Source organism: Xiphophorus couchianus, chromosome 8 (genome assembly GCF_001444195.1).
Source record: "Xiphophorus couchianus chromosome 8, X_couchianus-1.0, whole genome shotgun sequence".
NCBI lineage: Eukaryota > Metazoa > Chordata > Actinopteri > Cyprinodontiformes > Poeciliidae > Xiphophorus > Xiphophorus couchianus.
Window position 1 is genome coordinate 1,385,531 of NC_040235.1, and position 27,252 is coordinate 1,412,782.

Sequence of the window (27,252 nt, forward strand, 5' to 3'; positions counted from 1 at the left end):
AGAAGAGACAGAAAAACAGTCATTAGGATTCAGATCATGTCATCAGATGGCTCCATCCTACAGGGATCTCCATTTCCCCACAACATCCTGGTCTCCATCAGCGATCTCAAGGATTTCTGAAGGTGTTTCGAGTTTTAGTTGGACTTTAGCTGCTTTTTTAAATCAGTTTTTCTGGGACACGTCGGCCATTCAGCTGAAGGAATCGGTCCGTCTGAAACCTGAGCAAAATGTAAAATTACTAGCTTGGTAGCTTCTGGGCTTAAATAGGTGGATGAAATAACTTTCTATCAACTGGACACAAAACAGCTTGCTAACATAGCTAGCTTGCTCCTGGATGTAAAATAGCTAGCTCGCTAGCTCCCAGAATTTGACTGCCTACCTAAAATAGTTTGCTAGCTAATGGATGTAAAATAGCTTGTTAAAAAGTTTGTTAAAATAGTTTACTAGTTTTACTCCTGGGCATAAAACAACTAGCTAAAATGGCTAGCTAACATGCTAGTTCCTTTGTGTGAAGCAGCCATCTAAAATAATTAGCTAGCTGGCTATTTCATGGAAATAAAATTGCTTGCCAAAATAGCTACCTACCTTGCTGAACATAAAACATCTAGCTAAAATACTAGCTAGCTAAAGTAGCTAGCTAGCTAGCCTTCTCCTGGATGGAAAATGATTAGCCAAAAATCGGTATCTTGCTACTGGAAGTAAAATATCTATCTAGCTTTAAATCTAGCATGATTTTTCAAAGTGCACCAGCCCCTCCTGCAGCAAAGCAAAGCATAATGCTGCCACCTCCGTGCTTCACATTGGAGAAGATTCATTTAGTTTCTGGTATAAAAACAAAAAGAAGAGGGAAATATTTATTCTATGTTTAGTTAGATTTTTTCTTAAACCTCATTTTTCCTCTCTGCACAAAACGTCTCCAGAATCAGAAGCAGACGTTGATCCTCCTCCTCTCAGAGCGGATCTCTCCTCCAAGTCGCCTTTTATCGAGCTCAGAAAATGGAAGGTCATCTGTATTATGACTGCGTGTGTGTGTGTGTGTGTGTGTGTGTGTGTGTGTGTGTGTGTGTGTGTGTGCTGCTATCGATCGGGTAGAGGTTGGAGGTTCGTGCCTCACCACCTACACCCGGAAAGTGTTTCCTCGCTGAGTGTGTGTTCACGTCGGGGTGTGTGTGTTGTCACTTGGGCATCGATCGCTCGGTATGAAGCAGCCGCCATCATCGCTCAGGACAAAGAGGCTGAAGGAGACGCCGCGCGTTTTGGTTTGCTGACGGCCATTATTGAGCGGGCCTGCTGCTCAGTCTGAACACTGGAAGCTTTTAAACGACATTTTAAGTGAAAACAAAGTCGCTTCTGCTCTTATTTTGGTGTTTTTCTGCAAATGTTTCAGGTTTCCTGCTGCTTAGTGGAGATAAATCACAGGCTGCTCCAGAAATGAAGGAATGACTGGATATTTGTGATATGCAAACTACAAACGAGTCACTAATATAATCAGCATTTCAGTGGAAAATTTAAGTTAATGTTTATAAATGATCATTGTGGGAAAATGTTCAGTTTGGTTCACTGTTAACAGTTTGGTTTCTGTTGCTTTAGGCTAAGAAATGAGCAGAACGATCTGAGATGGAAATCATTTCTGGAAAGTTTATTTTCAGAACATGGTTCAGATTTTAGGTTTCATTTCTGGAACCTGCAGCTTCTGTTTTAATATCCCAGATTTCAGAACCACATCTTCTGATTTCTGAGTTTCCTTGTAGTGAAAGTCAAGAAAAAACCTGCAAACTTATGAGAATAACTAAGAAAACCTGCAGAGAAAAATGTTTACTGAGAACTCTGGAAATAAATCTTTTACCTTCATACCTTCTTTCCTCCAAATGTTTCGATGAATGAAGGATCTGGAGTTTTGGCTTCTTCTTCACTGCGTGGCTTTCCAGCCCATGTTGGGACTGAACTCGTTTTATTGTTGATGGCGACTCTTCTTTTAAATTTGGGTTTGGTTGATGTCACACCAGAACCAGGATGGTTGAGCTGGAAACCTGGGAGACACAAGAGGAAGCTGATAAATGCGCCTCGTCGGCCCGGCGCCGCGTCGCCCTCATTTCGTTCGGTCCGGTCGTGAAGCTGCTTCATGTTCGCTCTGTAACCCAAAGAACCCGTCATGAAAACGCAGCAGGAGGAAAAGCGGAGCCTCCCCCTTGTTTTCCTCCAGAGCGGCTGATGATGTCAAGGGGTCAAGGGTCACAGCTTTCACAGTAATAACATCAGAGAACGGCGCAGCGTGACAGAAAAACACCTGGAATTACTGGAAATTGCACTGGAGGCTTTTCCACTCTGATTGTTCATGCAAGTCACACACACACACACACACACACACACACGCAGCATATCAGTGTGAACAGACTCCTGTCATAAGCAGCTTTCAGCAGGTTTCCTCTCTGACTCCTCAGAGCCTCACAGCGGTGAGGCTCAACACGCGGCGCCCGGGCCCTCAGCGTCCCGTCTGTAGAGATCAGTCATAACTCTGATTGGGAATCGATCGGATTAATTTAGTCAAAAAAGAGTTATTCTCTTTAGGTGATTTCTGTTATTGATTAATCCGATTAATCGTTTCAGCTCTACAAAATACACTGCAAAAAGTATTTTTGTCTAGTTTCTGGTGCAAACATCTTAGATCATAAGATCTGATGATCTAAGACAAAACTAAACTACCAGTAACTTTCAGCTTCTTTTCAGTCAATAATTCCTCAATATTGATGACAAAGTTCTGGTTCCACTGGTGGATTATTTCACTTCAAGCAAAACATTTCCCACGTTACAAATAAAATCATTTACCAGTGGAACTGGAACCTTTTCATCACTATAAAGGAATTATTAAATCAAGCTCCTTTATCTTGCTGAAAAGTTATTTATATGTCATTTTATATTATTTTGTCTTATTTAAAGTCAAAATACTTGGTAGGATTTTGTGTTTTTACAGTGTAGATCCAATTTTTGGCAGGAATGGAGTCAGAAATAAGACATGAGAAACCAGAAACTGCATTAATGGGTAAAATGTCATAAAATGTAATGATTTTTAGTTTGTGGATATTTTAGTATTTTTTCCACAGTTTGACTAATTTAAATCTGTTTTTATGTTTTTATGTTCGTCTGACTCTTCAGGTCAGCAGGTAACGTTTAAACACCAGAGGAACCGTTCAGATATCCGGGAACAGACCTCCTCCGTCCTGGAGGGGTTCCCGTGTGTGTGTGTGTGTGTGTGTGTGTGTGTGTGTGTGTGTGTGTGTGTGTGTGTGTGAGGCGGGCCGGCTGGCCGGCCAGCGGTTTTGCAGCAGCTGGCTGAAATGAGCCCTGAAATTGAGTTGAGGACGGCGGCGGATCGGCGTCACGCAGATCGAAGCTGCAGGGTTTAAATCTGCTTCCTGCTCTTCCAGCTTCAACACCTTAAATATTTATCAGTGTAAATATCAGCTGCTGGAGACGCAGCAGTGTTTAAGTTTAACCAGCAACATCAAAGAATTTTAAATGTTTCCAAATGTTCAGCCTGGTTTTAAACAAATACGACGTCTGGATGCATTAAAATGAAATGAAATCTTATTTTCATATTAATAATGTTGTTTGTTATAGTTTAGTTTCATTTTGTTGTGAGTTTTTGTCCAATTCTGTTAGTTTTAGTTAGTTTTTAGAGTGTTTGCTAAGTTTGATTGGTTAAATATTATTTAGTTTAATTTTAGTTTGACCTGAGAGATAAATTACAGAATCTGAGTCGGACCAACCTGTTCCCCTCCTGGCCTGTGGGGGCGCTGAAGGAAACTCAATACAACTACAACTTCCTTCTTCACCAAATGGAAATAAAATGGAGGCATCAGATTTTCGCGGTAGTAGGATTTTTTTTAGCCATTTCTCCAGCTGGTTGTATTTACCCAGAATGCCCTGCGCTGTAGTCGCTTCCTGTTTTTGGAAACCTCGGTCTGGGTTTGGTTTGACTGCATGTGAACGCCAAGCGGACCAAAGGCCGCTCCAAAAGCAGGAAGTGGAGTACAGCGCAGAGCATTCTGGGTAAATACCGCCAAAACAAAGGCGTTAGCTTAGTGCTAGCAGGAGAAACGGATGAATTCTGACTCCGTTTCTGTTTGCTTGGTTCGACTCGGAGCTGAAGAACCACAGCAGAACAAATTCTGTAATTCAGGCCCAGAACCAACTGAATGAACATCAGGTAGGAAAACAGCCTGAAAATTTTCTAGCTCCTTAAAAACCGTCTGATTCTGTCGAGCTGAAGAAGAGCAGAGAGGAAACAATAATCAGACTAAATAATCATTTTGTGAATCTTTTCTCTGTGCGTCAGCAGATGTTTGTGTTCAGGTTCAGATCTGCTGTCCGACATGTGGAGCTCTGTGTTCAACACCAGAACCAGAACTCCGTGTTCCTCCGGAGCAGCGCTGGTTCTGCTTGTCCGCGCTGCAGAAACAATCTAAATGCAGAGCAGCTTTCGGCTGCGGTGTAATTTTCACCACTTATTCAGATTGTTTTCTGGCTCTCCCTCTTTGCTGTCCGACTCTATTATTTATCCGCGCCGTCTGTTTTCAGAGAGTGACGCTTTCCTGCTCAGTCGGCTGGAGTTTGGTGTTTTTTCTGCAGCCGGGTCACCGATCAGGAACAAATCCGCCCTTCACACCCTGAAATCTCATCTGCAGCAGCGGAGAGGGGGCGTGCTGCCGCCTCCATCACCTCCTTCCTCTCGCTCTTTAGCAGCAAAAACAAATTGTGAAATGTCGGTGTGAATTCGCCGAAGCTTTTATTGACATGTTCTCAGACGGACAAAAGCGTTTAAAGTCTCTGCACACTGTCTTGATCTCTGACCGCGGGGATAAATTGGATTTTTCTCGGCTTCTCCTGGCGGGGAGCAGGAGGGAGCAGGACTTTGGATGGAGTCACTTTGGTTTAAAGATGTTTTCACAGATTTCTGTTTCCATCCACTCTTATCTGGAAATGTCGCACATTTAAATCTCCTTAAAGTGCATCGAGATGTGGGAGCGCTCAGCTCGATTTTTCTCTAATTTTTCCATGTTGTGCCCTCCATATAAAGATGGGTTGCTCTTTTAAAGTGCAGGCGATAATGTGTTATGCTATCTGGATGTGTAGCATTTGGAAGCAGCTTCGCTCCTGAATGCTAAGCGTCTCCGGCGGTCGATAGCAGAATCATTACGGGCCTTTCTGAAACCGTTATAAAATGTTTCCACTCCTGATTTACACACAGAGGGTTGAGTGGAAATGGATGGACGGTGCTTTGAAAGCTACAGGGGTTATGCATCTCTTACCTGTGGAAGAAATTCCCATAATTTCTTAAAATAACTGCAGCTGAAGCAGCTTGAATGTCTGAATTTATGTGAAACCGCAGAAAACATGTTTTCCTTTTTGTGGATTATTTTTCTCTAAAATGTTAAAGAGAAAACGCAGCTTTGGAAGCTAAAGTAGCTAGCAGCGAAGCTAGCTAGCATGCTATTGGCTGGTGTTTGCAAGGCAGCCAATCCTGGAGCAGCATTCACTTTGCTTGGTGCTGATTGGCTGTGAAGAGATGAGATTTCCACTGTTTGATTTCTGTCTGTTTGCTGCTTGGACTATTAAATTATTCGTGTTTTGTGGATTTTAGCCGTTAGCAGGCCGGAGTTTGCATTAATTTAAGGTTTATAAAACATGTATTATCCAAAGTTTTAGACTTTTTAAGGTTCACATCATTCACATGTTTAATAATCTTAACAGTTGTATGAAATATTTGGACTTGGTCAGAGATTAGCAGATATTTAACAAAGTTGATCATAATCTGCATTTTGTCATGTTTTTCATGTTTTTTAATGTTTTAATTTTGTTTTTTTTCCATTTCTCTCATTTTCAACCATCAGTAGAAACTATTGAGCAACATGTTTCCACTCCAAAACATTTAATCTGACATTTGATTTGTATGAATTATGTTTCATGTAAATAATGACTGAATTGTGTAAAATATGTTTTATTTTATTAAAATCTGTTTTTATTGCTGTTTGCAAAAGGAAAGGAAAGTTAATTTGAAATGAAGAAATTCTCAAACTTTACAGACGAGTCAGCTAACGTTAAACGTTAAACATTAAAACGTGTCAAACAAATAAAGTTGCTGCTTTATGAGGTGAATGTTGACGATAAACTGAATTAATAATCACTTATAATGTGAGTTAAAGAAAAGTCAGTCAGATCTTTATTTGCAGATTTAGCGTTTAACAGTTTTCTCCGTCGTAGACGTTGCAGGTTGATGAATCGTCGGTTGCTGTGCTGCGTTTTCTTCTGTGATCTTCTTCACCTCTCTTCTTCCTCCTTCTCTTCCTTCTTGTCTCTTTCACGTCTTTTTCGTTCCTTCTCTGCTCATCTCATCCGTCCTCTCTTCCTTTTCGTTGCTCCGTCTCCCTTGCTTGCGTCCCGCTCCTCCCCCTGTCGTCCTCCGTTCCCGCCCCCTCATCGTTTCCCCTCCCCCCCTACCTGGACGAACCGTTAACAGAGGCCACACCCACTCAGTTCAGCCCCGCCCTCACACCTCCTCTTCCTCCTTCTGGCTCCCCTTTGACTTACTCCTCCTCCTCTGATCCCCCACCAGTGTCCCCCAGCCCAGGCGTTGCCCTCCCCTCTGCCCCCCGCGACCTGGTCCCTGTCCTAGTGTCCAGCCGGTTCGTCCGGCTCAGCTGGCGCCCCCCGGAGGAGACCGGAGGAGGCGTGCAGACGTACGGCGTCTACTACTCCCAGGCCGGAGTCGAGAGGTAAGACCAGATTTAGTATTTGCTGTAACTCTGGAGGTTTTTAGACGATGTCACAGAATTACGGCAGCCATCTTTGATTTCCACAACCTGCCTCATTTTGGCTCTTCATGTAATAATCAGTAAAATTATCACTAAAAGTAAACCTGCATTTAATAAAATCAATATGTAGCCTGGTGTCCACACATTCTTAAAAAGTCTTACATTTGTGTAAAAATCAAGGTATTAAAAAGTCTTAAATTCCAACAAAAATATAAATTAATTGGTCTTAAATATGTTAATTACTTGTCGTAAATTTTACTGGCAGGACCATTCGATTTTGCATATTTACTGTCACTATTATGCAAAGCTTTAGCAAATAGCAAATCTAAAGCTAGCTAGGCTTAAATTTGGTAAAGCTAGCTTTAAATTCGGTAAAGCTAGCTAGCTTTTTCATGTCCATCATTAAGTCCAAATTTATCGTCAGTTGGCTGGATGACGTTTGTCTTTGGCTCATTCTAACTCTCACTCATGCAGATTTCTTTTGTACATTTCTGCCGTTATAAAGGTCTTAAACTCCATTCATAGTGGTCTTAAAAAGTCTTAAATTTGAGTTAAAACCTGCAGAAACCCTGTCTAAGCAGAGAAAACCATCTGTCTACAAGCATTTGGAAACAGCAAGCTTTGGTTTAATGGGCTGAGAGAAGAACAAAGTTTTCCTTAAACGTTAGCAACATCCTTAGTCGCTAACATCGTCTTCACATTTAATTAAACCCAGCAGAAATATTCAAATAAGTATGAAGCAGGCCACACTTTTCAGATTTCTAATTGCTTTTACTCATTTGACATTTCTGCTCTAATTGCTGCTGATCTATCACAATGAAATCATAGAAAACCTTCGATCAGATGTTGCAGAAACACAATTAACCTGACCGTGTTGTAGGTCTAATTACAGAACAAAGATCTCAGTTCACTTTCATCCAGATCCAGCAGCTTGTACTGAAGTCAATAATTACTTAATGTTGATGAATAAGTTCTATTTATTTCACTTATAAGAAATTTGAGTCGTTTTTCCAGAGCGCTCGGGTAGGATTTTATGTTTTTACCTCATCAGGAGATTCAGGCTCAGAAAAGGAGGAGAAACTCGATTAGTTCACTTAGAAAGAATTGAAACTTGTGCTTGAACAGATGAAACCTGCGGTCGGCGCGGCGGTTCTGAACCGTCGGGTCGAGGTTTGCGGCGGAGCGGCAGCCGGTTCCCTCAGGGAGCCGCCGGCCCGCAGAGATCAAACCGGAGGAAGAGCCGGCGCAGTTCAGCCCTGAAAGGAACAGATAAAGAGATGCTGTCAGTTCTCCTGATTAACAGAGGGAACACAGGCTGAGGTTTTGTCAGTTTCAATGATTTGCAGGAGAAAACAGCCGAGGCTCTTTCAGGTCCAGTAACTCTCCGAAAATGAGAGAGGAGGAAGACGGAGGGAGGAAGACGGAGGAGGAGAGTTAGAGGATCAGGAGACGAAGATGATTTTACTGATTCTGGGTCATTAATGGAGCTGATGGATCTGCGATCTGCTACTCATGTCTGGTTCTGACATCTGGAGAGAAAAACGAGCAAAACAACGAAACCACAGAAACAAGAGATCAGATAGAAAATCAGCATGATTAGTTATAGATGTTTAATGTTCCCTGGAAATTATTATTTTATTTTTATTCCTTATTTTTCAGGTTGTATTATAAACATTATGAATTTATTTTATTTTCAGGTTTTTTGGTTTTTATGAATACATTTCAGTTTCTGATCAGAGGTGAAAATAAAACTTTGTCCTTAATAAAAAATGTAATTTGATCTTTAATCTGAAAGCAGAAGTTTCCAGATTAAAACCTTCATTCTGGTTCTGATGGACGAACCGGGTCAGGATGGGATCTGAGCTTACTTTAACTGGGCCGTTACGCTGCGCTGCAGGAAATCAGCTGATTGTTTCTGCTCTGACCAGGTGATCAGTCCAGAGGCTGAGGCGGCTCGTAATCCCTGGATTAGCTCCAGACTCAGGGGGGATTAGCACAGATTACAGCTGATTAACACTCAGATTATCTCCATTGTCACAAAGGAAGGAGCTGTGATTCATGGCGCCATGTTTTCCCACTCAGGGAGCGGTCAGTGAACGTGTCGGAGCCGGAGTCTCTGGAGCTGACCGTGTCCAACCTGAAGCCCGAGGAGAGCTACAGCTTCAGGGTGGTGGCGTACAGCGAGGCGGGGCCCGGCCGCAGCTCCGCCCCCCTGCAGATCGCCACCAAGCCCGACCGTAAGCCGCCTTCAGGCACAGTATGGAGCTACATCAGGGCCAACCAGATTCCTCACATCATTTTGAAATTTGATCCCAAAGTGATTTTGAAACTGAAAAGTATTTTGACATTTTTTTCATTTTGAAAAAGGTCAAATGTTTTCAAGCTGAAACTGAAACATTAGTTGGTTTTTTTCAACTAACTTTTTGTATGGGGCTAAATTGGGGCCATGATGTTTGTGCCCAATTATTTTTCCAACCAATAAGCAGCTTTAAGCTTTTTTCAGTTTCAAGTCTGTTTTTTTTTCTTTCATTTTTAAAATTATGTCGGTTTCATCTTTTACTTTACATTGTTTTTTTGTTTCGAATGTTTTTTTTCTCAATTTTCATCTTTTTCACAAACTCTTGTGGTATGGGGTTAAATTGGGGTCATAAAATTTGTTCCGAAAATAATTTTGAAATCTGAAAGTAGTTTTGAAATTTTGTTCAGTTTCATTTTGACAGGAGCTCAGTGTGTTGGATGTGTTCAAAGTGAGCCAAAGCGCTAAGCTAAACATTAGCTCCACTGCTAGCTTGTTAGCGGAAATGTTCCCAGCAGCTAGCGCTAACGCTCAGGTTAAGCTAAGTGTCTCCTCCTCTGGTTGTCCCTACAGTCCAGGTCCCCAGCAGGATGGAGTCTGTGCGGGCCCTGGCTCTGTCCCCCACCTCCATCCAGGTGAGCTGGGAGCCGCCCAGCCTCCCTAACGGACCCGTCCTGGGCTACCGGCTGCTGTGGACTGAGAGCCCGTCCGGAAAGGAGCAGGTGAGCGCCGGGCGGCGATCCGGAGGCGTTTGGTGCCGAGCCACGTTAATCTCTGCTCTGCGTCTCCGTCCAGAGCGTGGAGGTGAGCGGGATTAACTACAAGATGGACGGACTCAACAAGTTCACCGAATACACGGTCCGGGTTCTGGCCGTCAACCGCTACGGACCGGGCACCGCCTCCGAGACGGTTACCGTGACGACGCACTCCGACGGTGAGCCGGGAATCTCCATCTTAAACCTCATTAATCCTAAAAAACACTTTTTGTCTCTTTGCAACCACAAAATTCACTTTATGTCCCTCCAGGATGGTTCTGTAGCGCTTCTACATGTCGGCTGAAAATGATGATTAATATTTTTAAAAACAAATTTAATAACAAATTAATGTTCCAGCAGCTTTTCAAACTATAACTTTATTGAATTTCCACAACAGAACAAAGCTAAAAGAACCAGAACATTTTTAATGTCCATTTTTCTTGTCATCCGTTTGGAATGAGCTTTTATTTTTTCATTTTCCACAAATATTAATTTATGCAAAAGTGTTTTTTTAAACTAAACATTTAAACAAAATGGCGGTTGTTTAAAATGAGAACAGATTTTAGTTAGTAGTTATTTACTGAAAGTTAAGAAGAGGAGAAAAAAGTATTTTTTGTACCATTAGTGTCTTTAAAGTGTTACGTTTATCTGGACGGCTGAAAATGGCTCTTTGGATCCAGCCCTTAAATATTCCCACAGCATGATGCTGCCACCGCCGTGTTTCACCGTGGGCCTGGTTTTCTCCACATGTTCTGCTGTAAAAATAAAAATCTATTTTCATCTCATTTGAGCAGAGAGTTCAACTAATGTTTCCATCTGCATTAATCTGAGGGCATCAGAGTAAAAGAGAATGCCGCACTTTTCAGATCTTAAAGAAATGATTTCTTCCATTTAATGTTAGTCACTTTGCTTCAGTCCGTCCATAAAATCCCAACAAACACTTTAAAAATGAAAATCATGAAACGTGTAAAGGTGTAAATACTTTCTCTCCTTCCTCTGCAGGTTAAAACAAACAACAAAACGTCGATTCGACTCGTTAATGTGGGAAACAGAAACTTCAATAAATCTGTAGGATAAAATGTCTCATAGGATTAAAGTGTAAAAGCTCCCAGTGAGGCTGACTGGTTTGTACTGGTCCCAGTTACCAAGCAGGAGCTGAGTAATTGGACCAGGTGCTGCTTATTACCTGGCTGTGTGTGTGTGTGTGTGTGTGTGTGTGTGTGTGTGTGTGTGTGTGTGTGTGAACTGCAGCAGGAGCCTCTTTAGCTGCTCTCCAGCCCTCCCTGCTGGCAGGAGTTTCATTAGGGGACGTTGGGGGACTTTAATTAAGCCGGAGGAGCCGAGAGGGAGCGGCTTCATTTTAGCCTGACACGTTAATGGAGTCCACACACACACACACACACACACACACACACACACACACACACACACACACACACACAGAGTTCAGCCTGTTTGCTGCAGCACAGAGGAAACAGGATGAAGAAACTTAGAAAATGTTTCAGAAACAAAATTAATCAAAAAAGTAGAAGAAATATAAACAAAAAAAGAATAATATTGATTTATATGGAGCAGTGGTGGCGCTGCTAGCTAAAACGTTAGCAAGGCTAACTCTAAAGCACTAATATAAACATTAGCTATGCTAATGCTAAAACACTATATGAACAGGCTAATGCTAAAGCTGTTTATACCATATTTAGCAGAAGCTGAAGCTAACGCGTTTAGTGGGAGCTAATGCTAATGATCAGTTGCTCTGAGTTTGGAGTTGATGTTCATCCGGGTCCGGGGGCCCGGTTCTATCCATCAGTCAGAACCAGATAGCGGGCTCCATCCGCTCAGAGCGTCGTTAATAAGCCGTCTGTCTCTGTGCGGTCGGCCCATAAACGCCGTGAGTAACACTCGACACGGAAACGTTTTGTGGACGTACCATCTGGGCCGCCGTGATAACTGCGACTGGCGGCTAATTGAATCCTCAATAAAACCCGAAACAGAGGCGCTAAGCAGCTGAACGAGCTGATAAGCTGCAGATACTCCATCAGGCTTCTGATTGGACGGCTCGCTGAGGACCGCGCGCCGTCTGTTGATGCGAACATCATATCCTGCTGGACGTTCGCAGAAATCTGTCCTGCAGGCCACAAACAGACGGGAGCTTCAGGATTCAGCTGCCGACATCAATCCAGTTTAAAAAGATAGTTTTACTAACAAGCTTTATCATATGGGGCTAAATTGATGCCATATAATTTGTGCCCAAAATAAGTTTGAATCTGAAAATAGTTTTGAACTTTTTTTTTCACTTTACAATGTTTTTCTGTTCATGATAAATTTTCACTTTCAAAATTTTAACATTTTTTGTTTCAAACTTAATTTTTGGCTCACGTTGTTTTTCAAATCTTTTATTGTCAGTTGCAGAAAATATTTTTGCTTCAGTTTATTTTTCTGTTAAAAAACTTTATTGTATGGGGCTAAATCAGGGCCATAAAATTTGTGCCCAATATTAATTTGAAACTAAAGAGTAGTTTTGAACTAAAAGTTTCGATGCTTTTATTCACTCTTAAAAATTGTTTGTTTTAATTTTTAAATGTATTTTTCAGTTTACATTATTTTTCTGTTTCTAAATCTTTTTATGTCCGTCGCAAAAACATTTTTGTTTCAAAATTGTTTTGTGAAATTTTTGTATGGTTTCATATTGAGGCCTTGTGTTCAGAATTGTTTAGAAAATGGAAAATAGTTTAGAACTTTGTTCAGTTTTAATTTATTTACATTGTTTTAAGATTTCAAATCTCTATTTTTGTCAGTTGTAAAAAATATTTTAGTTTCAAAATGTTTTTAGTTAATCTTCATTGTATGGGGCTACATTGGGGCCAGAATAATGATGAGCAGAGTGACACTCTGTGGTCCGGTGAGCGGCGCCGCCCTGCTGGCTCAGTCTGTCGGTGTTTCTGAGGCTGAGCGCCGCAGCATCAGTCCATCTGCTTCCTGTCTCAGCTGAAGTCATCAGCTGTGATTGATGGCAGTAAATAAAAAAAACTCCCAGCTGGTTTCTGTGTCTGACCTACGGAGAACTAACGCTGCCCACAGCCTGATTCAGGAGTCCCAGACAGAAACATGTTCTGATTTTTTAGCTTCGGTTTAAACAGTTTGGTTCTGTTTTTATTGCAAATGAAGCAGAACTGAGTCTGAATTTCATCTCAATTTATTCACTAACTGAGAAATAAATGCTAAAGGAGCCGATTGAAGTTAAATCTGATTTTATTTGTACAAAATTCTGAATCTGATGTGTGTGTGTGTGTGTGTGTGTGTGTGTGTGTGTGTCTGCAGTGCCCAGCGCTCCTCCTCAGAACATCACCCTGGAGGTCGTCCTGTCCCGGGTAAGTCTTCACCTCTGCACCGACTTGACTGACTGACTGACCACCACCCACAGCATGATGCTGCCACTGCCATGCTGAAGAACTTGTTTCAAATTGACCTGAAGACCCAGCTGGACAACGATCAGAAACCCAGGCTGGTTCTGGACTGGATGAAGAACCCGGTCCGGTTTAGAGTCTGGAGCCTCAATAAGACGTTCGACCAGATCAGACGCTGACGGGTCCGACTCGTTTCCCGGGTCTCGTTGGCGTTCAGGAAGCGCTCGTCAATCAGAGTTTCCTCTCCGGTGATCTGACCTTGTTTCTCCTGATTGATGTGCTGCCGCTCGTTGCCACGGTTACTGTCCACTTCCTGCTTCCTGTCTGAGCATCGGAAGCTGAAGACGACGTCGCTCCGCTCTCTGATTCGCTCACAGCGGGGTCAGAGGTCATCAGGCGGGCAAAACCTGGAGGGTCTGGGTTTATTTAGCAAGGCAGATGTTTCTAGCATCTGGAGGTCAAAGGTCATGTTTGTGTTTGGTTGAGAAGCTCGTTAGAGGGAGAAACATCCAGGTTAGCTGCAGGAATCGGCCTCTTTAATCAAAGCTTTTCCAGCAGCTGCTCAGGAAATGATGAATGTTTGCAGAGGAAGAATCATTTCTGCCCATGAAGAAGAACCGACCTCGTTTAGTTCACCTCTGCGCCGGCTTCATGATTGATAGGCCTCAGCGTTCAGCCGCTCCGAACCGCTCCACGGTCAACGTTTCATTAAACCAGGAGAACCGCAGAGGAACCGGGCCGGGCGGAACCGCCTCTCCAACCTCTCACTCTGACCTCTGACCTTCACACGCCTGGACGTCAGCATTTCTAAATCTTTACAGAAAAGGTTTAGAAGTTTGATCAGGTGTGATTAACAAACGGCTAATTAACCGTTGATGAGGGCGGAGCTTCACAGGTTCTCCTGGAGTCTCCACCATGCTATGCTAACGCTAACTAGCTCAACTCTAACTCAGCAAACATGGAGGAGAGGTTAGGGACCATCAGAACCAGGAACAACACCATGCTTAGTTTTTATTCAGTTCAATAATATGAATATTCTTCTGTTTAGATACATTTATAAAATATATATTTAAATAAAGAATAATGTGTAAAAAGTAATACAGTACAAACATAAAAAGTAAATGTTATGTAAACTAATCTAAGTTAAATGTTATAACTCGTATCTTGAAACTTCAGAGTTGTTGTGGATCTCCAGTAGCAGTCAGTGTTGCAACGTATCTCTAAAAGCCTCTGACTGAACGCTGCAGCTGTATACCAGTCTCATGCTAACATGCTAACAGCTCGACATCCAGACATCAGAGATGGTATTTCACTGTAAAACGTCCTGGATGAAACCATCAGCTGTTAGCTAGCTCTGCTAGTCCACCTCCTTTGCTTTTGCTGCTCCTCTTTAAATCTGCCTGGCCGTTTGGTTGGAGAGATGTTAGAGTAGGGGATACGATGCTGCAGCCACGTTCCACTGAATTAACTCTGGTTGGTTCCTTTTTAGGGTTTGAAGTTCCTCCGTTTTGTTTGCCAAAGATCTTCTATTGCCAAAGATCTTCTATTGCCAAAGATCTTCTATTGCCATCAGGATGGATGGAGGAGACGGTTTGAACTTTCTGCTCTGAATGCTACCAGTTGTAAAAACACCTTGTTGCCACGGTTAAACATCACAAAAAGAAAAAGTTCCAGTTGCACAGCATTCAGAACCAGAAAAACTGTAAAAACAGCAACAATTCAACCAGAGAAATTATGGAAAATATTTGATAAGAACAAATCAGAGCTCCTAAAAATAATTTCAGATTTTTGTATTTTCAATGCGAAGAATGAAGAAAGATCATCAGTCAGGGTGTTTATTCTTTGTGATTGGTTTTTGATCTGTAGCAGCTGCGCCCCGTTAGCCGATAGCGCCCTGAGCAACCACCGCTGTGGCCAATGCAGAGAGTCGACCTGCTTCTAATGAAGCAGAAAACTGAATCCAGACGGATTTACTGGGAGTTTCACTGAAATGAATCGGGTTTAAATAAGAGTTTTAATTGAATTGTGTTTGTCGCTGCTGAATCTGAGCCGTAATGAACCTGTAGCCGGAGCAGCGAGGCAGAACTTTTCCTGTTGACCCGTTTGGGTTTTCCAGTCGTTTCTCTCTGTTCTTCACTTTAAACCAAACAGAGAAACTCCAGAGAATTAACATCCTCATCAGGAGCTGATCTGGAGAAACGACGCTCCGTCACTTTCACACAACAAACGGGTCGCCTCCGACTCGGCGGTGGTTCTGGTGATGAAAGCGGAACCGGCGGATCAGAACCCGGCGGCCATTAGATTCTCCGGCTCGCTCCTTTCTCTCTGGGAGTTTGGGACTGAAGTCTCCTCAGTGAATCTCACATTAAAAAGAAACGAAGCTGCACATCGTTTCATTTTCGTCATCGAGTCTTTTGATTATAAAAATGATAAAAACATGCAGAGATTTAAAGAAGATAGAAAATCTGGGTGTTGGAAGCAGAACTGCATCTCTAGACTGAGAAAGTTCTAAAGAATAACGTGAATCAGAGATAAGAAACAACATTAAATTAGTCATATTAAAAACATACAGAAATATTAATATTACCAGAATTAAGTCACAATAATTAGAGAATCGTGCAACAAAAAGTTGCAATAATATTTAGTTATAATATGACTGTAATGGTAGGAAAATGAATCATACAATAAAGTCATAATAACCGAAAATAGTAACAGAATAATCTGGTAATAATATGACTATATTGTCCAAAAATATAATAAAGTTATATATATGGGTGGACCTAGCCCCGCCTTCGAGCCGCAGCTCCTCCCCCTCTCAGCTCCTTCAGACTAGCCAGCAGCAATTAGCAAACATCTGCTGAGCTCGTTATAGGAGCTGCTGCTCAGAGCAACGCTGGTAAAAATGTTGTTAAAGGGTTAATAGAGGAGCCATGTTGGGACAACTTCCTGGAGGCGGAGCTTCAGAAAGAACAGGAGCTTCTTAAGGAGACAGAGGCCCAATTTCAAGGCGTCAAATTTCTTTTAAGTGATTTCACATATGCAGCATTTTTATGCTACAAAACACATAATACTGCCTCTTTATCAGACCTCCACCTCTGACTTCATGACTTTATAACTTCCCAGTCTGTTAGTGAGAGGAAGAGTTTGGCTCCAGACTGCAGAAGATCAGTGACAGGACTGAGTTAAAGTCAGAGCTAGCAAGTTAAAGGCGAGCAGAGAAGCATCTAAAGCATCTGAACCAAAGTTCACCTCAGAGCCGATGGTGTGTCGAGTCTTTGGTGCGTCGAGTCTTTGGTGCGTCGAGTCCTTGGTGTGTCGGGTCCTTGGTGCGTCGAGTCCTTGGTGTGTCGGGTCTTTGGTGTGTCGGGTCCTTGGTGCGTCGAGTCCTTGGTGTGCCGAGTCCTTGGTGTGTCGAGCTGATGGTGTGTCGGGTCTTTGGTGTGTCGAGTCCTTGGTGTGTCGAGTCCTTGGTGTGTCGGGTCTTTGGTGTGTCGGGTCCTTGGTGCGTCGAGTCCTTGGTGTGTCGAGTCCTTGGTGTGTCGAGTCTTTGGTGTGTCGAGTCCTTGGTGTGTCGAGTCCTTGGTGTGTCGGGTCTTTGGTGTGTCGAGCTGATGGTGTGTCGGGTCTTTGGTGTGTCGAGTCCTTGGTGTGTCGAGCTGATGGTGTGTCGGGTCTTTGGTGTGTCGAGTCCTTGGTGTGTCGGGTCTTTGGTGTGTCGAGCTGATGGTGTGTCGGGTCTTTGGTGTGTCGAGTCCTTGGTGTGTCGGGTCCTTGGTGTGTCGGGTCTTTGGTGTGTCGAGTCCTTGGTGCGTCGAGTCCTTGGTGTGGCTGCAGTCATAAAGTCAGCTGGTTTGCTGACTGGATGGTGGTGGAGGAGGCAGGTTTAAATCCAACCTGCAGCTGTAATCATTTCTGTCGGCTGGCGTGTTCTCCGAGCCGCCGCAGCATCCAGCAGATCGCTCTCCGGCTGTCACACAGCCTGCGTCATGCGCTGCAGTTGTGCGTCTGTGTTTGTGTATGTGGGTCCTGCCTGAATCGGTTTTCCTGCAAGTCGATGCTGAGGGAAGAAAAAGAAAAAAAACTTCCTGCTCTTGTCAAGTTTGTTACTGTCAGACCAACTTTTGAGACAAATGTGACATTTCCTCAACTTTCCTGGAGTGTGGAGTGAAATTGTGTGTGTGTGTGTGTGTGTGTGTGTGTGTGTGTGTGTGTGTGTGTGTGTGTGTGTGTGTGTTAACGCTTGTTTGGACATACAGAAGAGGAATATACAGTATGTAGGAGATGTGGGGATTTTACCCAGAATTCCCTGGAGAGCTGAGTTAAGGTCACAGTGGCTGTTGCAAGGAGTATCCTGTGGTGAAAGCAGAGCAACCAAACAGGCCTTTAAAGGCCTAGTCAAAGGAAATACGTACAGACCTGCAGCGTGGAGCGAAGCAGAAGAACAGAAGAAGGAAAACACCAACAGAGGCGACGGCCTCGGGTTTCATCTCTTTAACACTCTGCAGCCGTGACTCGTCTCCTCAGGCGGTTTGCAACAATTCACACCTTGAGACATGAGACCAAAACAACTCCTGACATCGTCTGTGACGGGTTTGGATCGGCAGACACAGAACCACACAAACACTGGAGTAAACAGAGGAAGGACCAGTTACCTACATGTCCAGTAGGGACTTTAACGGCCTTACAAGGGAACTTGACAACCCTAATAGTTACTTTAACAGGCATATTAGTGACTCATGGCCCATTTGTGAAGTTGATGGCCCTAAAAATGATGCTAATACTTTATAAGTAACCATAAAGGCCCTTTATTTGACCTTATCTGACCTATTAGACATTGATCTCAGACTGTGTGAGATCTGAACAGCCCTAATAGTGACCTTAATGACCCTAATAGTGACCTTAATGACCCTAATAGTGACCTAAACCAAACCTAGTAATGATTTCAATACCTTTATAAGTGACCTTAAGGGCCCTTCAAGTGACAGTAACTCCCCTTTTTGACCCTAATGACCCTAACACTGAGACTAATGTCCTTATAAAGATCCTCAGTGACCCTATATATGACCTTAACGGCCTTAGTAATGACCTTAACTGTCCTATTATTGACCTTCATGACCATGTTTGTGAACTTAACTCCCCAATATTTATCTATTCTAATATGTTGTCTAACATATTAGAATAGATAAATGTTGTCTAAGAAACTGAAAGTATCAGGTTTGATGTTTTCACCGTTTTCTCCACTGCGTCTATAAACTATAAATACTTACATGCAGTTACTCTTAGCAGTTTGGTGATAAAATAAATGTTCTTTAAGTAAACACTTATTGTTTCAACATGGAAACACTTTTTTGTCATCACTTTTATTGCGATAGGGTGAAAACAAACGCACACCACACTTTTCAGATTTTTATTTCTATGTTTTTGCTTCCCTTTCCTTCCGTTCTGTCGGTTTTTAACGTGTAGGAGCCTAAAGGGTGTGAATACTTTTGTGTGTTCCCAGCCTTATCCCAGTCGACGCCCTGGGCTCTGTCTGCAAGGCATCGGCAGCCATGTTGTCATGGCAACGGCGGTTGAACTGGAATATATGGGAGGAACGTGAGAGTTCAGACCTGGAAAAGAGTTTTAATGTGGATCAGCCGTTCTGCTGGTTGACCGTTTCTCTGCTGATGGTCAGATATTCCGATGTTCATGTGTTCATATGTTCAGATGTTAGATGTTCATGTGTTCATATGTTCAGACGTCGTGTTGAAGTGATTCTACAAACGTGACTCCATGAATGTCGGTCGATTCGTCGTTCTGGAGCCTCGCTGCTGTTTGCTTTCTGAGCGCGTGCAGAGCTGGTGTTGAATGTTATGTTACTGAGCAAATGGAGACATTCTGGACTCCCTGTGATTGGTCCTTTTACCCAGAGGGCATTAACACACACACACACACACACACACCCACCCACACACACACACACACACACACACAGTGAGAGTCGATGTGATTGCTGCTTCCACCCAGAGGACAAGAACAAACAATCACAGATTGAATTCAGGGACTGTTTACCCACCTGGTTCTTTGTGGGACTGTGTCGTGTGTGTGTGTGTGTGTGTGTGTATATGTGTGTGTGTGTGTGTGCGTGTGTGTGTATATGTGTGTGTGTGTGTGTGTGTGTGTGTGTATATGTGTGTGCGTGTGTGTGTATATGTGTGTGTGTGTGTGTGTGTATATGTGTGTGCGTGTGTGTGTTCTGTTTGCAGCGCTGCATACAAACGTCGGGAGGAACCGGCTGAATTAATTCTAGCCCAAGTTTAAAGTTTTGCTTTTCTTTCAAAGTGTTTTCGTCCATCGATTTCAGCACAAAGAGTCCAGATGGAAAAACAATAACAGAATCCAAAAGAACCGCTCTGCTAAATAAGGAGCAGTGGGGCAGAGAGGTGGTTCTGGTCCTGGTGGGGCAGACTGGTGGGTTCTGGTCCTGGTGGGTCAGCAGGGTGGTTCTGGTCCTGGTGGGGCAGACTGGTGGGTTCTGGTCCTGGTGGGGCAGCAGGGTTGTGGTTCTGGTCCTGGTGAGGCAGCAGGGTTCTGGTCCTGGTGGGGCAGCAGGGTTGTGGTTCTGGTCCTGGTGGGGCAGCAGGGTTCTGGTCCTGGTGGGGCAGACTGGTGGGTTATATTTAGATGAATTAGTTGAATCGTCTCTAAAATCCTTTTGTTTTAGTGAGAAATGTTGGTTCTGTGATCTTCACCTTCTTTCTGTTTTTATCAGAGTTTCGTTCTGCATTTTGCTCGTGTTCGGAGGGAAAATTAAAAGCGAAACCGGTTCTGGTCCGTTTTGAGGCCACGGCTCCGTTTGGCCCTCCTGGGCTCCGGTGTCGCCGGCTGCATGAATACTAAACAGCTGCATGTTATTATATTCCTGATATGTGGAGATTCAGCCAAGCATTAAGAGCAAAACAGTTATTTTACTCTTGGATTGTTCATCACAGCTTCTGCAGCGTTCAGGACTCAAACGCACAGAACGGTGTGTGTGTGTGTGTGTGTGTGTGTGTGTGTGTGTGTGTGTGTGTGTGACTCCAGGCCAGAGAGCTGACTGTCTGTTTTATTATTGTAATAATTATTATAACTTATTATTTAATTAAGCATGTAATAATTAGGATTTTAAAAATAAGAAAAAAATTAATGAGGTAAAAAAGGGAATAACATTATTAAAAATGACTGCATGAATAAAAATAAAAGTCAATATTGTTGTTTTATTATAATATAATTATTATAAAGTTATAATCTAAAAATAATTATTTTAGCAATTTATTAAAATTATATAATACATTTTCATTTTAATACATTTAAGAAATGAAAACTAGAAAGTTTTTTTTTTTTAATAAATAAAATTATATTACAATTGAAAATTTGTTAAATAAAAATTTCTAATAAAACTAAAACAAAAAAATTTAACTTTTAATTTTTTTTAATCAGTTTAAAATTAAAAGAATTCAGAACCAGGAAACATTTGATTAATTATTGTGATTTATGAATGGATGATTGTAGCTTCATCCTGTTAATGAGAGTTTTATGGATTTATTGATATTTATGCTGCTGAAGCTGAGAGAAACTCAGAGTCGCTGTTTTCTGTCTCCGTCCTTCATGGATGGTTTGCTCCTCGTGTCTTTGTGGGAGTTGTTACAACATGAATTTAACTTCTGTAGCATTTCCATGGAGACCCGCTGAGAACGATGTGCTGTCAAAGTGGCTAATTAGGTGATGAAGCACGAGGCAGAGGAGGAGGAGGCGGTTTGGAGGAGTTCTGGCCGCGCCGCGTTTTATTCCAGCTCCTCCTAATCAGCTCTGCTGTAATCAATTAGCAGGACGAGGAGCAGCAGAGGGAACAGGTGCTGCTAAATGTTAATGAATTCCTCTGTGGTTCCGCCACCCGGTCCGCCGCCCGGTCCGATACCCGGTCCGCCGCCCGGCCCAATGCCCGGCCCGATACTCAGTCTGCCGCCCGGCCCAATATCCGGTCCGCCGCCCAGTCTGTCGCCCGGTCCGATACCCAGTCCAATGCCCGGCCCAATACCCGGTCTGCCACCCGGTCCGATACCCAGTCCGATGCCCGGCCCAATACCCGGTCCGCCGCCCGGTCCGATTCCCGGCCCGCCTGGTGGAGGGAAACACGCCGACCACCAGCATGACAGCGGGAATCTGTCAGAATCGGGGGGTCAGCTCAAAGCATGCTGGGAGGAAATGATCGCCATGGAAACAAGAGCAACAGCAGAAAAGAACAAACAGGTTTCACTGCATTATGCATGAATTCATCCGTTCATCCTAAAGGGGATTAAATGCTGCTGTTAATCAACTTTCTGCAGAGTTGTTGTAGATTCTGATGGTTGTGGCCAGAAAGGAGCTCCTGTAGCAGTCTGTGTTACAACGGCTCAAAACCAAGCTTCTGACCGAAGGTGTTACATCTCCGTCTGATTTAGAGGAATTTTCCATGATTTTCTTGATTTTTATTAGTTCCACTCTCATGTCCAGAGGTTCCACAGTCGTCTCCAGAACAGAACCAGAACAGAACCAGAACCAGCCCCGGTTCTCCACAGGGTCCCGTTAACCGAATGTCTGCAGCAGCAGATTGTGGATTCAGCCTCAGATCAATAGAAACCAGAAGATGTTTGATTACAGGTGGATGATTCAGGTCCATGTTCATAGTTTAAGTTCAGTCCTTTAATTTTATTGTTTATGGTTTTTATGGACACAGTTTGTGATTTTTATCACTGGAGAAAAAACAAGATGTTTTTACCTGCTTCATGTTTTGTGGTGTCCACTGGTGGGTTTGTGCCTTACCAGAGGCATGAAACTCTGAAAACTGATGAAGTTTCGCTTTACGTAGCCTGGTTGAGTCGCTTCAAGCTAGCAGATGGAAGCATGGCTAATTCATGTTTTCTCTTTTGTAAAATGTTTAAATTTGGACCTAATCCTGTCTGGAATCTAAAACCACCAGATTTCTCTTAGACTCCTGATGACTGCAGACTCATCCGAGTATTTCTGCAGATGACAGGACTTGGACTTGTGCTGAAAGTCTGAAGCTTACAGCGTGAAAATGACTGGTGCGAGTCCAGAGCCCTGAGGTGCTCCTGAGCTGTTAGACACACAGTCCTTCAGTCTGGCGGTTGCTGAGGCCTCCGTCTGTCTGCTGGAGGTTCTGGCAAAGCAAATCCAGCTGAATTGTGTAAAATGTTAAAAATACATTTGCCAGATGAAAACTTGCTGAACGTTGGAGCTGCTGGACAGAACCCGCCTGGTTCTGTCCCTGAATATCAGCAAACCAAAAGTCAAACTGACAGAGGAACCGAAACCAACAAGAAGTAAATATCAGCAGCAAGGTTGTCTTCTGTTCATGTCAGGCTGCTGGGAGTAGAAACAAGAAGCAGCTAAACTTATGACTGAATTAGTTGATGAGAGAAAACAGAATTACTTTTCAGATTCATTAATGTTCATTGATTAGTGTTCAGCCCAGCGAACACACTCCGGGTCGCGGTGAGAGCTGAGCGGTTGATGGCAGCTGCCTCGCAGAGCAGAGCTCACAGGAGGCCGAGCCAACATCTGCTGCATCTGTGTGTGTGGCAGAGGTGGGTTGTTAACATGCAAATAAAGCAATTAAAATTCATTCAACACACAGCCGGCTCACACACAAACACACCCAAACACTCCGCATGCATACAGATGGAAGCGCAGCAGACAATGAATCCAGACGAGCAGCAGAAACAGAAGCTTAACGGCGTCTGTGCCGACCACAGATCAGATTTACCGTTTGTTTTTACAGTGTCATGAAAACACAGACTGTTCTGGATTCCTGTCATGCCGGTGATCTGGGAGGCCAGGATGGATGTGTGTAGGAGATGTCAGCAGGTTTTCTGGTGTCATCGACCGTCTGCAGGTTGGGTTCTGTTCTTGGCTCAGTCCTCCGTGTGCCGGACTGTTGGACCCGTCTGCTGCTGTGACTTTACATGGATATCAGGTGCTAACTGCCTGATAATTGGTGCTGATGTGGTGGCAGCAAAAGCCAGGAAATGGAGATTGGAGCTGGAGGTGCAGCTGAAACCCGGTCAGAATCCTGATGGGATCCTTTTCCTTCTCCAGTGTCAGAAACATCTAAAGAAGCAGCTCTGCTCTCGTCTTCCACATGTACAACGTTCAACATGTCAGACGCCTCCTGATTACTGACTGGATGGTTTGGTAAAGTTCTTAGGTTGGACCAGTCAACCCAGTTCATCCAACCAAACCAATGTCTAATCAAGCTCAACTCAACCAACGGACCAGTCCAGCCAAACCAGTTGATCAACTAAACTGTCCAAACAAAACCAACCAATCAAGTGATCAACCAATTAACCCGACCGGCTAGTCCAACTCAACCAACTGACCAATAGACCAACTAAACTGTCAAATCAAAACCTGCTGACTGGTCAACAAATCTAAGATGACAAAACACGACTGGCCAGTCAAACCAGTCCAGTCAAACCAGTCCAATCAAACCAGTCCAATCAAACCAGTCAAACCAAACCAGTCCAATCAAACCAGTCCAATCAAACCAGTCGAGTCAAACCAGTCAAACCAAACCAGTCCAGTCAAACCAGTCCAATCAAACCAGTCCAGTCAAACCAGTCAAACCAAACCAGTCCAATCAAACCAAACCAACTCAACTTGTCAACTGAACATGTAACAAAACTCATATTTGTGCCATAAATATCCAGATCAGCTTCATCGGTTTGTTATTCAATAATCGAATATCGTGTTTCTCATCTGAACCTGTAGCGTTTATGGAGCGAATAGCATGAAGCTCCGTTCTGTAGAGGAACTTTAACTTTTTCACATCAGAACATTTTTTATTCTTACATGTCTGCAGATACTTATTAAAAATAAAACAATAATGCTGACCATTTTCAAATGTTTTATTGTTGTATAATCCGTCCAGTCTCTGCTTCTTATCCTTTGTTAATAATAAAGAACCGATTTCATACAGGCCACTTTTCCTTTTTCTCTTGATTGAAGTGAAACCAAACCAAGCCGTAAATGTTAGAATTTTCCTCCAAGTCGTTTCTTCCTCTGCTCTTTATTTGGCTAACAATGCTAATTGTTGTGTTTGGTGCCAACTGTCAGGAAGGAGTTTTATCTCTGTGAATTCATTACCAGAGTGCACCTGCATGGTTAACTTCATCAATAAAACAACAACCGAGTAGCTGAAGAGCAGCAAACAGACCGTGAAAGATGACAAATGAGTTTTTCTTCTCTGTTTTCCCTCAGAGCATCAAGGTGTCATGGCAGCCGCCCCCTCGCAGCGCCCAGAACGGCATCATCACCGCATACAAGATCAAATACAGGAAGACTGGTCGCCGTGGAGACCAGGAGGCCATCGAACCCAACAACTTCTGGTACTTGTTCACAGGTACCAGAACCTTTGTGACCCGCTACGTTTACAGACTGATTCACTTCAGATGTTTTATGGTTTATCTGTAAATTAAAAGCTTGTTTTATGAACCATTAATGAAACAGCAGGACTTTTATGAAAGTGACGTCGTTTTTGGTCTTCAACTTAAAGAAACCTTGATGGGAAGAACGAACTAAAGACATAAATATAAATATATATAACAGTGGGGAATTGTTTCTGCTCTTTTATTGCTCATGTCTGTTTTCTTCTCCTGCCACAGAAGAACCTTTATTAGCATAAAACATGGCCGTACGGAGGAAGTGTGTGTGTGGCTGCATCCAAAGTGCCACCAGCTATTATTTCAATTTGAGCTGTGCCAGATTTGAATGAAACTGATCTCCGTTTCCATTATTTTTTTCATTGACGGTTATCTCCGTCTGTCTGTCTGTCTGCGCCGGCTGCAGGTTGCCGTTCGGTTGAGTTGGAGACTAATCTGTCTGCTGTGAACTCGGCTGCCTCAGGAAACCTCAACATATACATATAAATATATGTTTCAATGCAGGATTGAGATGATGAAGTTATTAGTTTTACTGTTTATTGTAATCCGTGGGTTTAATCCAATCCCAGTGCAGTGTAAGCCTGTTTAGTTGAAGCTTTAACGTTTTCCTTTGATTCACAACAAAACGCCTGAATGAGGAACATCAGAAATTATCCTCTGTTTTCTAAGATGCTATTTTACTATAAAGTCTGTTTATGTTTATAATCCAAATTATTCAACCACCTGGTCAACCAAGCCAAGGAGCCTAATCCAACTCAGCCAGCCAATCTGACCAGATTGGTAACTAGTTACCTAAACTCCTCTGCCGCCCACTAGTTAGCTAACAAACTAAAATCCTGACCAATCAAACCAACCCAACCTACGGACAGATTAACCAGCAACAAGGAAAAGCAACTAACTAACTGAGTCAAACAGATTTTACCAACTTACCATCCCAACACACTGACTAACCAACCCAACTAATCATAAAGCCTGGCTGATCAAACCAACCCGTTTAACTAGGTTAACCTCATTCAGTCAACCAATCAGACTGACCAAACTTTGATTCAGAAATGGTTTTCTGTGGATCAGAACATATAAACACAAAATACTCTGACCACATGCTGGCCATTTAATGACTGACCGGTCCAAACCTGAACGTTTCTAAAACAAATGTTTCCACCAATCCTGGTTTTCTCAGAGCCACTCAAGCATCTGGTTATTCTCAGCAGCGGCAGTGGAGCCTGAAAGTTCAGCGCTGAATGTCAGGTGTAACGACGCCTCTTTCTCCTCTGTCGGCGTTCAGGTCTGGAGAAGGGCAGTCAGTACAGCTTCCAGGTGGCGGCCATGACGGTGAACGGAACGGGTCCCTGCAGCGACTGGTACACCGCCCAGACGCCGGAGAACGATTTGGACGGTAATCTGTACAACAACAAGCGTCTTCCTCCTCTTTCCAAACACACATAAATATTTAAGCAGCAGAGAACTGCGGCTGGTCGATGGAGCGAAGGTTTGGTCTCGGGGGGCCGGTGGGGGTGATGGAGAGCCGCTAACTGGGAGGGAGAGGGGGAGGAGTGGAAACACCAAGAAAAGAAAATATCATTCCAGAATAAGAATAAGAAACAACGGCTGCTGGGTTAAACTCACCAGAAATGGATCCTAAGATCACAGAAAATGCTAATATGGTCCAAAAGGGGTTTTTCTTACAGTATGCATGAATTTTTTATGTCTTTTCAAGAATGAAAACTAAAATTTGGCTTCGAGTGTGAAGCTCTACTTCATTTTCTTTCTTCATAAAGAAGTGAGTAAAACATATTTTCCAACTTTAAGTTATTAAATCACTAGGTAGTTGCTTAACGATGAGCATTTAAACTCTTAATTAGTCCTTACAGAGTAAAATATTAGGATTATACATGTAATTAATGAAGTCACTGCTGTTATAATCTGTCCTTTTTGTTACTATTATTGGCTTTGCTTTAATAACCATCTACAGGAAGGTGCTGAGAAAATCCCCAGTCAGACATTTCTTAATAAATAGTGGCTGTATAAACACTGTAAAACAATTAGCTGATGCTTCATTGTGACCTCAGATGAGTGTGGAGACAAACAGCAGCTTTAATGATTCCTCTTCCTGCTGGAGATCAGGAACACGACGCTCTGCTCAGCAGGAAGCCGCTCAGATAAAAACAACAAACATCTTTGCTAACTGCGTTTCTCAAAGAGACGGAAACCTGATTTCAATGGATTATCGCTCAGAGAGGCGATGTGATCCCCCCAGGGAGCCGGAGGCCAGTAATCTGATCTAATCTGAGGCTGAGGGGTAACACCACGTGTCAGGCCGTTACGCTGACTCTTCTTCTGTGGTTTTGTTCTGGCAGAGAGTCAGGTTCCGGACCAGCCCAGCTCGCTGCACGTCCGGCCGCTGCCCAACAGCATCATCATGTCCTGGACGCCGCCGCTCAGCCCCAACATCCTGGTCCGCGGTTACATCATCGGCTACGGCGTGGGAAGCCCCTACGCCGAGACGGTCCGAGTGGACAGCAAGCA

At 43.2% G+C, this 27,252-nt stretch overlaps 1 protein-coding gene across 2 annotated transcripts in view; it reads left to right on the forward strand.

The window, feature by feature from the left end:
* Positions 1-27,252, forward strand: part of dcc (DCC netrin 1 receptor) — a 158,740-nt gene that overhangs the window by 87,507 nt on the left and 43,981 nt on the right. For both annotated transcript variants that reach the window (XM_028026239.1, XM_028026238.1), the window contains exons 8-15: positions 6,614-6,773; positions 8,895-9,049; positions 9,682-9,830; positions 9,904-10,042; positions 13,182-13,231; positions 24,545-24,686; positions 26,012-26,122; positions 27,084-27,252. The exon at positions 27,084-27,252 is cut by the window's right edge and continues 26 nt beyond it. In XM_028026239.1, the coding sequence (XP_027882040.1) occupies positions 6,614-6,773; positions 8,895-9,049; positions 9,682-9,830; positions 9,904-10,042; positions 13,182-13,231; positions 24,545-24,686; positions 26,012-26,122; positions 27,084-27,252 (1,075 nt within the window). The remainder of the gene's footprint in view (positions 1-6,613; positions 6,774-8,894; positions 9,050-9,681; positions 9,831-9,903; positions 10,043-13,181; positions 13,232-24,544; positions 24,687-26,011; positions 26,123-27,083) is intronic.